Here is a 15,354-nt window from a genome sequence, read left to right on the forward strand (position 1 = left end):
GTACATTAAAAATGAAAAAAAGGGGATATTGATAGGAACAGAAAAATAAAAAAGAAAAACTGTTTAAAAATGAAAGATAAGGAAGAGCCTTCCTACAATTCAATTCTTCCAATAACTTCATAAAATTTAATATAGAAAAAACCATAAATGGTGTATAAATTAGCAAAAGCAACACTTACTAATTAAGAATAGGAAACACGTCATCAAAGTAAATCACTTACTTCAACATTTCGTTTTGCTCCCTGTATTCGCTCAGTCCACATATTTCTAATTAAGGCCCGCCGCCCTTCAGCAACAGGATTTCCCATAGGGAGAGTGCAATAATCAATGACCTGCAATAAATGATGATGTCCACTGAACCATTCTTCAAGAAAATCACGCTTATAGAAATGAACTAAAAAGGAGAAAACTAAATCTAAAATACATATAGAATGAACCTCTTCTAGTTCTGAAAGCTGCTGAACACGGACCATATTGGTGTAAGCACGCTCATAGCTCTCCAAAACCTGAATTAGTAGGTATTAGTATCATGATAGCCATTAAGTAAAAGATTTTCTAAAGTCTAAACAAATAAATATTTGAACTTCCATCACCGGAAATCAAATGGCATCATTGAAGGTACTGTATACAAGAAAACAATTATAGTAATATTAAATAGAAATCAAATGGCATCATTTAACGAGGCCTAGCATTCTTATAAAAAAAAAATAGAGCATCAGGGTCCTGAACCACAACAAAAGCTAAAGTTCTATAATTTTATTTAAATAAGTAATTTCATTGCTTTTTATATAATGTACCAAATGAGCCTTATAACCATCTTTGCCATTATGACATACCAACAAAGTCATAATAAAAAGCCCATACACACGCATAACTGGGAAGGGGCACAGGGAACTTCATTATACCTAAATGGTATTTTACATTCCCTTTCAAATATTTTCAAAGCACAAAGGAGGTAGAGCCATAAGGACTATGAATATGAGACAGTTTTAAAAAGGAAGAGGGCAGCGTGAATAATGTTGGATATGTTCTAGAAACTGAAAAGTGGCAATTTAGAGTATTGGCTAATATAAAGAATGAAATGAATGATGCAAGAAAATCCCCGGGCAGGCGGCCCGGGGGTGCTCCTAGTGCACAGTTCAAGAAATTGGAGAAGTTAAGAGACTAACCAAAGCAGCAAGCTCTGTTGCCAGACACTTTCTCGCTCTCTCAACATAATCGCGTGCCTCATCATACTGCAAAATGCATATAGAAAAAGATGACGGCATTCACAAGAACTAATAGAAGCACCGAGTCTGGGCTAGAAAAGTACCTTTCCCCTCCGAACTAGCAGAACAGCTCTGAAGAATGTACCATTACTGCTTCCATCACCAGTAGCAGCAGTGTTCCCTAAAGCCCGGAGTTTGGTTTCATCACCATCATCTAACCGTGACACATACTCGGCCATTTGGTCCCATTCTCCCATGTTCCAAGCAGCTTTCGCAGCCTAAAAGAATAAACTCATGATTACAAGTACAATATAAAAAATGTTGGAATATACTACATCATAATAACAAACCATTGGTGCCATTTCCAATCGAGCAGAGGGCTCTGCTGGAGTCCAATACTCTTTGCACAAGTTGTTAAGTTCTTCCCATCGAGCCAATGCAGCAAGGCATCGCATTCGCCCTACAACGTACACACATTAAAGATTTCAAGGAACTATTATATACTTATATAGGAAGTAAACTATCCTTTCCAAGCTCAAATATGATGATGTAAAATACAGATATGTGAAAACTTTAAGTCAGCAAAAAACTGGTGATAATTTGATGTATTTACTAGTTATTAGTCCACAACAGTTTATAGGGTTGGCAATTCACTAAAGGCTTTTCTCTCCTTTTAAATAAGTAAAAGTTCCAGAGAAGCATCATAATTCAGCTTATAAAGAGCTAACTTGAATACAATAATAGCAATATTTTGTCTAATCAAAAATTGATTGAAAATAAAAATATTTTGACCCCTAAATATGCCTAACCAAAAGTGTCCTAAATGAAATTTTAGAAAATAAAAAATGAAAAAAGCTAAGGAAGAGATTGCAAAACTCAGTATTAATTTTGCTGTCCTCGGACTATAAACATAGACAACTCAAAATATATGTTCTCAGTCTACAATATGTCATCCTAGAGAATAGTGAAACATATATGCCGCAATCTTTTTCTGCATTCTTTTAGATAAATTCAAAGAATTCCAAGTTTTTGCTATGAAAAGTGTCGAGAATATCTAAATTAAATTAGATAGAATCAGTTTTTATTCTATTAGTTATTAGATAGGATCATTTTTAATTAGATAGAATCAGTTTTTTATTCTATTAGTTATTAGATAGGATCATTTTTAATTAGATAGAATCATTTTTATTCTGTTGCTAATTTTATGCATCTTTTTATGTAAAGTTGTTTTTTTTTATAAGAATTTCAGGCCTCGTTAAAAACCCCCTTCTTGATTAATGGAGTTTATATGAACTCCTTAATCAGTGGAAGGAGGAAAAGAGCGCCTTAGGATTTTATTGAACCATAAAATTACATAAGATACAACCATCATACACCCCACCAACCAAATAAACTTGAAACAGCCATAAAACACCCGAAATATAAGACTAGAATAGAATCAGCCAATTCCTTCTTTAGCTAAGGCATCAACCTCTAGATTGGCTGACCTATTAACCCATCTTACAACACCTTCTAAAACATTAAGCCTATGAACAATATCTTTGATCAAAAACGCATAAACATCAGGAACTAGATCCTCTTTCTTAATCCAGTCTACCGCAACTTTGCTGTCGCTTTCAATAATCAGAAGACCCTTCCTGTCTCGTAAATCCGCATAGAACATTAGACCCTTTTGAATAGCTTTTAATTCCATAAAAGTTGGAGCTCCCGGACCGGCAGATTCCTTGAAAGAACTTAAAGTCGAACCCGAGGAGTCCTTTAGAACACCTCCTATCCCACTCTTCTTCCAATCTCTTGTAGTAGCTGCATCAACATTTAACTTTACAAAACCTTGAGGAGGAGGAGACCAAGGAAATATAGATACAAGCCGATTAGGATAAAGAGAGCACAAATCCCCTAATGAAGGGTCTGAAATAAGAGAATCCTTAGGAATAGACACCTCTTTGTACTTAGCAAGAAACCAAGAAGCTAGTCTAAACCTTGCTAGGAAAAAATATTCAGCCAAATCCAGCTTTCCCCCTTCAAACACAATGAGATTCCTTACTTTCCAAGTAGTCCACATAACTGCCCCAGGAATAAAAGACCAAATTGTAGAAGAAGACTTCAACTCAGCCCAAGCAAGTAGGAATTTTTTCGCATTAAAATGCAAAACAGACTTAATCTTCCAGAAATTCATAAATTTGTTCCAAATCATCCACACCACCGAACACGTGAAAAACAAGTGCGATGGAGACTCCACCTCTCTCTTACAAAGAGGGCACCTAATGTCTACAATTCCTTGAATTCCCCTTTTAACAAGTTCTGACCTAACAGTCAGTTTCCCTAACACCACCTGCCACATAAAGGACTCCACTCTAGGTGGAATCTGGCCTCTCCAAATAATCTTCTTCCAGAAATATACCTCTTCCGCATCCGAAATAATGGTTGAACAAATCTTAGTGCCAGATTTAACAGTATATACCCCATCTCCAGTACTTTTCCAAATCACCCCATCACATAACTCCGTAGATAGAGAAACATAGGAGATAGCATTCATCAAGTTAACCCACTCTTCTACTTCCCATTTGTTTAAATTTCTCCTAAACTGCACATCCCAACTCCAACCATATGAGCTGTAATTCCCAAATTCAACCAGTTTACCCATTCTGTTTGTGGAAATGGAGAACAATCGAGGGAAAATAATTATAAAAGGAAAGTCCAACGCCTAATTATCCTGCCAGAACCTAATTAATCTGCCATCCCCAACTCGGAAAGAATACAAACTTCTAAACTTAGAGCCAATACTCTGTCTTCTTTAAAGTGATTCAAAACCACCGATCTCCAAATCCAAGATACTCTTTGTGGGACTTTGTTATCAAACATTAACCAAGATGGATCCATTTTGTATTTAGAACAAATGAATTCCCTCCAAACAGACCCCCTTTCATTAGCATACCTCCAATACCATTTTGCTAGAAGAGCTCTATTCATGAAACCAAGGTTCCTAACACCTAAACCCCCCTCGAATTTTGACTTGCACACATTCGACCAGTTAACCCAATGTATCTTATTTTTACCTACTCCCCCACCCCATAAGAAATTCATCATAATGGAGTTGAGAGATTTAAGAACCGCAGCTGGTATCTTAAATAAAGATAAATAATACGTCGGGAGCGAACATAGAACCGACTTTATTAAAACCAACCTTCCTGCTAATGACAGGGAAGCAGCCTTCCACCCCGCTAATTTATTCATAAAATTATTCACCACCGGATTCCAAAGTGTTGTAGAGTTCCTAGTAACACCCAAAGGCAGTCCTAAATATTCAGAGGGAAAACTACCCACAGAACATCCGATAGAGTTAGCCCACTGCTGAACTTCTTCCTCATTCATATTCACACCAAACAGTTTACTTTTCTTCAAGTTGAGTTGTAAACCAGAAATCAATTGAAACACTCTAAGCACCCTCTTCACATTTAAAATCTGCGTCTTGGATGCACCACAAAACATAATGAGATCATCCGCGAACTGTAGATGAGATAGTTTTAAAGCGTCAGCACCCCTTCCTAAAACCAGTCCAGAAAACAGACCCTGCTCCACAGCCTTCACAATTAGCAGATTGAGAAGTTCTCTAATAAAATTAAACAACAGAGGTGATAGAGAGCACCCCTGTCTAAGACCTTTAGCCATTGCAAATTCCTCAGTAGGAACTCCATTCACTAAAACAGAAACTGAAGCTGTGGTTACACACTTTCTGATCCAACCTCTCCACCTGGAACCAAATCCCATTTTCTCCATTACTAGAAACAAAATGTCCCACTCCACCAAATCATACGCTTTCTTGAAATCTACCTTGAGAACACAACCTTTAAGACCATTTTTCCTCCAATAATCCACCCCTTCATTCGCAATTAAAGAACAATCCAATATTTGTCTCCCTTGGGTGAAGGCAAATTGAGTAGGACTAATTAAGTCTGAAATACAGTTCCTCAACCTCCTCGATAGGCACTTAGATAGGATCTTATATAATCCACCAACTAAGCTAATAGGCCTATAATCATCAAGGTCACCACTGTTCAAGACCTTAGGAATAAGAGTAATAAAGGTATGGTTGATGCCATGATCCCAATCTTTCCCCGAATAGAAGTTGAAGAAGAACTTCATAATTTCTCCTTTAAGAACATTCCTCTGGTATCGACTCTATGAGTTTTACTCGCTCACCTTCAATCACCCTAAACACTGAATCCTTCCAAAACATATCCATCACTTCTCACAAGTTGAATAGAAATAATTTCTTACAGTGGTCACAATCTGTGAAACTGTTTATTCATGGCCGTGGAAAATTCGGCTATCTCTCAGGTACCACTACGAAACCTGCCGAAGAAGATGAAGAATCTGAAAGATGGGAGGCAGAAAACTCGATGATTATGTCTTGGCTCATAAATTCCATGGATCCAAGTGTAGGGAGAACTTATCTCTTCCTACCTACTGCTCATGACATTTGGAATGCTGTGAACGAGACCTATTATGATCTCGGGAACGCAGGACAATGGTTTGAACTAAAAACTCGGTTATGGAGGCTAAAACAAGGAGAAAAAACTGTCACTCAATACTACACTGAACTCAAGACCTTGTGGCAAGAGGTTGACATGTTCAGCGACTACGAATGGAGTTGTGCTAAGGACAGGGCTCTATTCCAGAAGATGGTGGAAAAAGAACGCGTCTTCGAATTCCTTGTCGACCTTAACAAGGAATTGGATGAAGTCAGAGGGCGCATTCTTGGTCGTGAACCACTACCAAGCACAAGAGAAGTCTTCTCCGAAGTCAGACGAGAGGAGAGCCGGCGGATAGTCATGCTTGGAGGCCACTCACCAAATCCCACCGAGTCTTCTGCCTTGTTCTCGGGTCAGCCACCACGTCGCAACGATCGTTGGAACGACAGAGATCGGCCAATCTGCGAGCACTGCAACAAGCCGGGACACACTAAAGCCAAGTGTTGGAAGCTACACGGGAAGCCAGCCGAGAATTTTTCAGCCAATCGAAATTCTCGTAATGCAAAGGGATTCCATGCCTCATCTGAAGAGCCGAAACCTGCCTCAGAACTGTCTGCCTTCAGCAAAGAACAGCTAGAGCAATTGTATCAACTAATGAGTTCTCATTCCATATCCAACACTCCTAACCCATCATCTTATATTGCCTCTTCATCATTAGCCCAGAAAGGTACATATCCTACAGCTTTCATAGCCGGTTCTAAATCAAACCCTTGGATCATAGATTCAGGGGCAACAGATCACATGACCGGTAATTCCTCCATATTCTCATCTTATTTTCCTTTATCTGGTAATCTGAAGGTAAAAATTGTTGATGGCTCCCTAACCTCTATAGCTGGAAAAGGCTCTATCATTATTTCTCCATCTCTCACATTACTAAATGTCCTACATGTCCCAAAGCTCTCTTGCAATCTCATCTCTGTTAATCGTATTATTTATGATTGCAAATGCATTGCTACAATAACATTTGCTGGATTTGAATTTCAGGACCCTTGTTCGGGGAAGATGATTGGCAATGCTAAGGAGGTTGATGGACTCTATCACTTGGTCACAAACAATCCTTCAGATAAACAAGTTCAGAAACCGAGATGCTTTACTACCTTGTCTTGTGAGAATGAAATAATGTTGTGGCATTATAGGTTAGGCCATCCTAGTTTTAATTACTTGAAATATTTGTTTCCAAATCTTTTTAAAAAAAAAGGACGGTTTTTCTTTTCAGTGTGAAGCTTGTGAATTGGCAAAACATCATAGATCTGTTTATCCATCTTTAAAGTATATGCCATCAAATCCTTTTTCTCTTGTGCATAGTAATATTTGGGGCCCTTCACGAGTAAAAACAACCTCAGGATCTAGATGGTTCATCACATTCATTGATGATCACACTAGAGTCACGTGGATTTATTTACTAAAAGAAAAATCCGAGGCAGCAAGTGTTTTCAAAAATTTTCACTCACTGATCAATACTCAGTTTCAAGCAAATATTCAAGTTCTTAGAACCGATAATGGTCGAGAATATTTTAATGCAATCTTAGGTGATTTTTTGAAACAAAAAGGAATTATTCATCACAGTTCTTGCGTTGATACTCCCCAACAAAATGGAGTTGTTGAAAGAAAAATAGGCATTTATTAGAGGTGACTAAGGTTTTACTGTTTGCTATGAATGTTCCTAATCGTTTTTGGAATGAAGCACTCTTAACAGCGTCTTATTTGATAAATCGAATGCCTACAAGAGTTCTTAATTATATTACTCCTTTGCAAGCTCTAAAGAATATGTTTCCTGAAAATAGATCTTTCACTGATTTAACACCTAAAATTTTTGGTCGCATTGCTTTTGTTCATATACACGGCCAAAATAGAGGAAAACTCGATCCCCGAGCACATAAATGCATATTTCTAGGTTTTTCATCAACACAAAAAGGGTATAAATGCTTTGATCCTAAATCTGGGAAGTATTATGTGAGTATGGATGTCACGTTTTTTGAAAAACAACCTTTTTTTGACAAAAACTCTCTTCCGAGGGAGAATGACTCTGAAATGAGTTTTTGGGAACAAACATCCTTGCCAAAATCGGTTGTAAATAGCTCAGTGGAACCAATTTATATTTCCGTAACTAATCCTAGGATTTCACAACCTATAAATCCACAACCTCGTGAGACTCAGGTAGAAACCAACTTGGAACCACCTACTGAACTTCGTGTTTATTCTAGACGGATGACTCGACCAAGTAATGTTCCACCGGCCCCCAAGGTATGCCAACCATCGGACTCGACTATGGTCCAAGGTACGACTTCTCTTTCTCCTATTTCTTCTCCAAATTTAGAGCCTTCTACAGAATTCTTTGAACCCATAGCCTTGCGCAAAGGTGTTAGATCATGTACCACAAAACATCCAATATCCAATTTCTTATCTTATAATAAACTCTCTCCAGATTTCAAAGCTTTTTCCACCAGGATTATGGATGATGCACTACCTAAGTCGATACATGAAGCTCTAGAAGTTCCGAGATGGAGAGAGGCAGTTTTTGAGGAGTTAAAGGCCCTGAAGAAGAATGACACGTGGGATCTAACTCCTTTACCTGAGGGGAAACGATCTGTAGGCAGCAAGTGGGTGTTCACCATCAAATACCATGCAGATGGCTCGGTCGAGAGATACAAGGCAAGACTCGTAGCACGAGGCTTCACTCAGACATACGGCCTTGACTACGAGGAGACCTTCGCACCTGTGGCCAAACTAAACACCGTACGTGTCCTACTCTCACTAGCCGCCAATCTGGATTGGACTCTCAGACAGTTTGATGTGAAGAATGCGTTCCTAAACGGTGAGCTAGAGGAAGAGGTGTTTATGGAAGTTCCTCCAGGCTTTGATGAATTGAAGAAGGATGGCAGGGTCTGCAAGCTAAAGAAATCCATTTATAGATTGAAACAATCTCCGAGAGCCTGGTTCGAGAGATTCATGAGAGCTGTGAAACAACATGGTTACACTCAGGCCCAGTCTGATCATACTATGTTCTACAAACACAATAATGGTAAAATTGCTATTTTAATTGTGTATGTAGATGACATTGTTATGACAGGAGATGACACAGTAGAGTTGGAGTCGTTGAAGAACTTCTTATCCAACCAGTTTGAAGTCAAGGATCTAGGACAACTCAAATATTTCCTTGGAATGGAGGTGGCTAGATCCTCAAAAGGTATAATTATCTCGCAAAGGAAATATGTCCTCGATATCTTGAAAGAGACCGGATTACTCGGATGTAAACCAGTGGCGACTCCTATTGATTCGAATCAAAAACTCGAAAAAGAAGATGGTGCTGAGCCTGTGGACAAGAATCGGTATCAGAAGCTGGTGGGGAAACTGATTTATTTGGCTCATACGAGACCAGATATTGCAGTTGCTGTGAGCTTGGTTAGTCAGTTTATGCATTGTCCCTCAGAAAAACACTCCAAGGCTGTTTACTACGATGTTCGAAGGATTTCTGTCCAAGCTGGGAATGATCGATATCTATTCTCCAGCTTGAGGGGGGGTGTCGAGAATATCTAAATTAAATTAGATAGAATCAGTTTTTATTCTATTAATTATTAGATAGGATCATTTTTAATTAGATAGAATCAGTTTTTTATTCTATTAGTTATTAGATAGGATTTTTTTTTTTTTGATAGGAATTGTAGGCCTCATTAAAACCCCCTTCTTGAATAAGGAACTTATAATGAGTTCCTTCATCAGAGGAAGGAGGAAAAGAGTACCTTAAACTTCATTAATGATAATAACTAAGATTACAACAAGAAGATAAGCCCCTTACAACAATTTGAAAATCCCAAAATAAAATACCCCTAAGATACACTGGAATTAGCCAATGGCAGATTTAGCCAACCCATCAGCCTCAATATTGGCTGCCCTAGCAACCCATCTAATAACACCCTCAACTTCTTTTAGCTTAATAGTTATGTTCCTTACAAGACTGACAAAAATCTGAGGGCAGAAAGTTCCATTCTTAACCCAATCCACTGCCAATTTGCAGTCTGATTCTAACAACAAACGACCATTAATACCTCCTTTCACTGAATCAAAGAAAATTAAGCCCTTCTGAATAGCCCTTAGCTCCATCATAATAGGTGGACCCGGGCCCGTGGCCTCCTTAAAAGATCCTAGAATAAGACCTTCCTCATCTCTTAGGATACCCGCAACTCCACTGCTGTTCCAATCAGAATTTGTAGCAGCATCCACATTCAATTTTACAAAGCCCTTAGGAGGGGGGACCAAGGAATTGTAGTAACAATCAATTTGTTGAGAGGAAAGCATGAATCCCCAAGAGAAGGGTCCCCGATTAGAGAATCCATTGAAATAACAGAATCTGCATACTTAGCTGAGAACCAAGATGCAAGTTGTACTCTTGCTAAGAAAAATAGATTAAGATGGTCAAACTTCCCTCTATCAAAAACAATATCATTTCTTACTTTCCAAACAGTCCAAATAACAACGGCAGGAATGAACTTCCAAATGGCAGACCTAGGATTAAGATCTTCCCAAGCTTGAAGAAACTTCTGAGCATTTGTATGAAAAACCACAAAAAGACTCCAATACTGCACAAATTTGTTCCAAAGTGACCGCACAACTGAACACGAGAAAAATAAATGAGAAGAAGATTCAACCTCCAAATTACATAGAGGACAAGAAAGATCTGTTATACCCGTAACCCCTCTCTTAACCAATTCAGACCTCACTGGCAGTTTTTGAAGAACCACCTGCCACATGAATACCTCGACTCTTGGTGGCACCAGACCTTTCCACACAAATTTCTTCCAAACATAATCCTCCTTCTGAGCCAAAGAACAAGTCTTCACACATGAATTAGCAGAATAGACACCAATTCCGTTTCCTTTCCAAATCAGACCATCGATTGCCTCTTTAGACAGACAAAAATTAGAAATGATAGCCATCAGGTTAGCCCACTGTTCAAATTCCCAATCGGCTAAGCTTCTCCTCAACTGAATATTCCAGATCCATCCCAAAGAACTGAACTCGCCAAATTCAATAAGTTTTCCAAACTGGTTTGTAGAGATTGCGAACAACCTCGGAAAAGAAACCTTAAGAGGGCAGTCCATCGCCCATTTGTCCTGCCAAAACTGAATAAATTGACCATTCCCAACTTCTAGTCTGAACTTGCTGCGAAAATAGCAACCAAAAGAGTCTTCTTTAAAATAAGAATTCACCACCGAGCTCCAAATCCAAGAAGCTTGAGCTGGGATTTTGCTTAGGATCATTTTTAATTAGATAGAATCATTTTTATTTGTTGCTAATTTTATGCATCTTTTTATGTAAAGTTGTTACATTGTAAACTCTATTTAAGTCAGCTATATTCAGCAGAAATAAACACGATTTATTCGGAACAAGTTTTTCCGTCTTTAAAAAGTATAGTAATAAGAAGCATGGAAGAACTAAAAGAAAGAACATGAGGAATAATTAAATGAGCCATTGTGCTAATACCTAGAGTAGCTTCTAGTACGAGATGCGGGCTTGATGCTTGAGAAGATTTGACGGTGTACGCCTTAAGAGCATCATCCCATCTCTGCAATTTCTCATACCTAATAAACACAAATATATGTACTTAGAATTTCTTTTTTCCTCCCCTTTGCAACAAATATACATATTTGAGGAAGACAGCACGAAATAGTAAATCAGGAGAATGTGCAGAATGACAAGCACAAAACTATGACATAAAAGCTCTCTGAATGACATTAATGTCACAAATCTTTTGGAAAATCAAATGTCTAATACCATGATTCCTTCAACTGAACATCCAGATGTTGCTGGGCATTAGTTAATATTCCCACAGCAGCCTAAAAAAGTTAAAAAAATGAAATCACAACATAAATCAAGGGGGAAAACTTAGGGGAAAGCATGAAGGTATTAGAAGGAAAAGAACACTGAATATATATAGTTATATACCTCATGCTGGTGTAACTGATTATTTATGTGTATGAGAGCTTCAACTACAGCAACAGGGTTGGCATCCATCTTCTTTGAGCGGGCACCTTCAAATTCCATTTCTTTGTAATGTAGTGCCTTAGCAAATGCTCGACACTGGCATGTTCCATATGAAAGATAAATCTTTCACCACCCACATGACATAAAAATGCATATTACATAAAAGCTTTTCTCAAGGAAAGGATACCTTTTCAGCAAGTGCAGCAAGAAGGCGTATGTCTATAGGGAGAGGTCTTTCATCACGCTCCATGAATTCAGCCTGAAATGATAACATATTTGTATTTATAAACAAAATAAATACATTACCTTCTCTATCAAATGCATTTTACCCGGACTGCCATAACAAATGGGTTATGCATGTAACAACTGCTTGTTGGCTACAGCAAAGGCGTTCTTTATCACATGACTGCTTATATGTTTTGCACCTTAAGTTGATTATTTACCACGTAGTTTCTTTAATATTACTTGGGGAGCAGTCATGCGATGACAACTCAACTCAGAAGTTGGCAAGAACAAAAAAAAAACAGAAAAAAAATACAGGCAGATTTTTTTTTGATAAGATATTCAAGCAGATTAATATGGTCTTCTAAAGTGAATCTAATAAATCAGCTAGTAAAGGATAAAAGCAATCAGATAGCTTCCATAAAAAGAAGGAATATTCAAGGAATAAAAACAAGCAATCAGATACCAAGTTGAGAAGAGTAGCCAAAATTTCAGGAGGAATATTAGGGGAAGAAAAGGCCATCTCCAAGCTTCGAACCAACTGCCTCTGACTAGACTCATTCAGTTGAGACCAGCAACTAACAAAACCAGCAGCAAACAACTCACGCCCAACAAAAGGCTGCAAAAGGAGCAGATTAGAAACCTAACTCTCAAGGAAAGGATATATAAACATAACCCTATAAACATACATACCTGGGATTGTGCAAGCCGAGCACAGGTTCGTAATGCTGGAGAAGGAGATTCTTTTAAGAGTTCAATGCTAAAATGCCTCATCCATTCAGCCCAATCTTCTTTTGTACTGCGTTGAGAAGCCTCCCCAGCAGTGCGTAAGCGACCATCATTGACCTATACAGAAGCAATTTATGTCAATGATGGTCTCTATAGATCCCATGAAATAACATGTGGAGATTATTTAAAGAAACAAAACAAGGATAAAATGAAGTGCAACTTCAAAGCACAATTTCATAGATACATAGTACAAGATAGTGGACAAAAGTAATCAAATTTTTGTCTATCCAGCAAGCATAAGAATATAGAACTACACAAGTTTAAGACTGACAGAAATTGTCAGTGCTCACATCTGCCGCAAGAAATTAACAAGCCAGATAAATGTGTAAAAATAATGCAACATAACAAGCTATTAAAAGTCAGAAACTACTCAAAGAAGGAAAAAGGTCAATGAGGTCAATGTTTAATATTCTCATTTTACATAAAAGTTTTGAGGATCATACTTTCATTTCGTTAAAACATGGTGTATCCAATTAACTAGAAAACGGGGCATGCCAACAACTTAGAAACAGCTCCACCAAAGCCATTGGGTAAGTAAGTAAATCCAGTACTGACTATCACAATTATGATCACAACATGACCGGTTTAAACTGATATGTGGTAAAGATGATTTGCAAGCTTCATTTTCAAACTAGCATCGCATGTCTACTAGGCAGAAGGTATAGGATACTAGATGAATAACCAATGGACAAATGATAATAATAATAGTAACAGCTTATCATACAGTCATAAGAGGATACCTGGTGACCTCTAGGATGTCTTTGCACATCATTCCCATCTTCATACGGATCATTTTCCACATCATTTAGTGGGTCACTAACAACCTCCACTGGAGGTCGTCGACTTAATCTTTGTGCTGCCGTGCTCCCCACAATTAACGGCTCACATCGCCTCAAACGACCTTCAATTTCCTCAAATTCTTTATGCTGAAATAAGTGACTTTTGATATTAAATTTGACTGTGGGAAGTAGCAGGAAAGAATTTTTCATGCAAAAGCCAATGATATGGTAAGAAGCAATACCCGCAAGCGGTGTTTCAACAAAAGTTTGTGGATAGATGGGATAAAAATAGTGAAGTCTTCTCCAAGGGCGTGTGCCAGACAGCAAAGTGCATCAACAGCATCCTTACGGAGCTCATCATTTTTCCTGTAAATATTTTTTTATAGGTACAGACATAAGTACATAAAAATAGCAAGGTGCTTCCATCAAGCCTCCACTGATGCTGACGGTTCCAACCCATTAGAACCATCCATCAGTTATCACCGTTAGTGAATCCCCGTGTTTGAAAAAAATTACAAGGTTCATAGGCTATTAATTACAAGGTTGATTGCAGACCTATGATATCATCATAAACAATCATTTTATTATCCTTGCTTATTTACCTGAGAAAACCTGAAGGCAAATTAAATCAAATTATCTCAACCATAACCATGATACTCCTGATATGAAGCTAGTGATAGACCACACATAAGTCTGCATAGGGAAGTTCTCTATAGCCTACAGTTTAAACAAAAGAAATAGACAACTCACCCATCTAAAACTATCTTCAAGTGATGCACTAGAGATGATATGTGACCTGCCACCTGATTTACAAGAAGGAAAAAACAAACAGAAAAAAAATGGAAGTTGAACAGAACTTGAATCCGCAGGTATATAATAATACATGATAACTGATTCTTCAGTGTTATAAATTCAAGCTACCTACCTGAACACAAGGGATTAATCTTGTCAAAGTTCTGATAGCAGCACGTCTTATTTCCACAGAACCATCCACTTTAAACAGTCTAACAAGGGCAGGAAGAAGTAGATGCATATGTTCATCCAATGTCCCTACAAAGTAATCATAATAAGAAATCCTTCAGATACCATCATTTAGAGATGCTTGAAATTATATAGATAGAGAAAAACAATAAGTTCCGGTTCAAAACTAACAAATTTAGAGATTAGGGAAGTTCCATGTAAAAGATTATCTAGAATAAAACAAGAAATATTCATGTTCATAATTTTATAACTTGCAAATTACTATAGGGTTTTATAAAGCTATATTCAGATGTTTATTTTTCTTTCAACATGCTTAACCAGTATGCTGCATGTTACCATGCAGCATCACAGTTGCAAATAATAGACTTGTCCCAAAAGAGAAATAAGTACAGCTACTAACCACCAAACACTTCCAAGGTATGGAGGATGTCAAGAACATAGGTGTAATCATTGCAACGTTCTGCATCACTCAAAACTTGAATACAGCATGGAAGAATAGAAGGAAGATACTTTCGAAATTCATCATTGAGAGCTAAACAAAGCTGCTCAACTAGATGCAGTACCTAAGCAAGAGAGGTAGGGAGAATTTAAGAATATAAACAGAAGAACAATAATAATCAAAACAATCAATCTAACAATCTATCCGCAAGAGATACAGGGACAAATTACTTGTCCATTTAAACAAAATCTAAAAAAAATACCGGGAAACCACGTGAAGGGCGAGTACTAGCTGGCAAGCTGAATGATGACCATAGTTCAGAAATTAACGATAGCAGCTCCAGTAAATATTTACGAATATGCTGCACAAAAATATCAAAACCCCAAAATCAAAATGCCAGAAGAAAGTCAATATCAGTTAGA

The 15,354-nt window shown here is 37.7% G+C and overlaps 1 protein-coding gene across 3 annotated transcripts in view; it reads right to left on the reverse strand.

Moving 5' to 3' along the window:
- Positions 1 to 15,354, reverse strand: part of LOC120128062 (serine/threonine-protein kinase TOR-like) — a 28,822-nt gene that overhangs the window by 6,525 nt on the left and 6,943 nt on the right. For all 3 annotated transcript variants that reach the window (XM_039145845.1, XM_039145846.1, XM_039145847.1), the window contains 17 exons: positions 15,195 to 15,293; positions 14,894 to 15,056; positions 14,438 to 14,562; positions 14,263 to 14,315; positions 13,755 to 13,878; positions 13,474 to 13,659; positions 12,638 to 12,790; positions 12,411 to 12,563; positions 11,910 to 11,981; positions 11,684 to 11,818; positions 11,513 to 11,574; positions 11,222 to 11,319; positions 1,559 to 1,668; positions 1,313 to 1,486; positions 1,170 to 1,235; positions 438 to 506; positions 222 to 332 (listed from right to left, as the gene is read on the reverse strand). In XM_039145845.1, the coding sequence (XP_039001776.1) occupies positions 222 to 332; positions 438 to 506; positions 1,170 to 1,235; positions 1,313 to 1,486; positions 1,559 to 1,668; positions 11,222 to 11,319; positions 11,513 to 11,574; positions 11,684 to 11,818; positions 11,910 to 11,981; positions 12,411 to 12,563; positions 12,638 to 12,790; positions 13,474 to 13,659; positions 13,755 to 13,878; positions 14,263 to 14,315; positions 14,438 to 14,562; positions 14,894 to 15,056; positions 15,195 to 15,293 (1,953 nt within the window). The remainder of the gene's footprint in view (positions 1 to 221; positions 333 to 437; positions 507 to 1,169; positions 1,236 to 1,312; positions 1,487 to 1,558; positions 1,669 to 11,221; positions 11,320 to 11,512; positions 11,575 to 11,683; positions 11,819 to 11,909; positions 11,982 to 12,410; positions 12,564 to 12,637; positions 12,791 to 13,473; positions 13,660 to 13,754; positions 13,879 to 14,262; positions 14,316 to 14,437; positions 14,563 to 14,893; positions 15,057 to 15,194; positions 15,294 to 15,354) is intronic.

This window comes from Hibiscus syriacus, unplaced genomic scaffold (genome assembly GCF_006381635.1).
Source record: "Hibiscus syriacus cultivar Baekdansim isolate YM2019G1 unplaced genomic scaffold, ASM638163v2 tig00110474_pilon, whole genome shotgun sequence".
In the NCBI taxonomy this organism is placed as follows: domain Eukaryota; kingdom Viridiplantae; phylum Streptophyta; class Magnoliopsida; order Malvales; family Malvaceae; genus Hibiscus; species Hibiscus syriacus.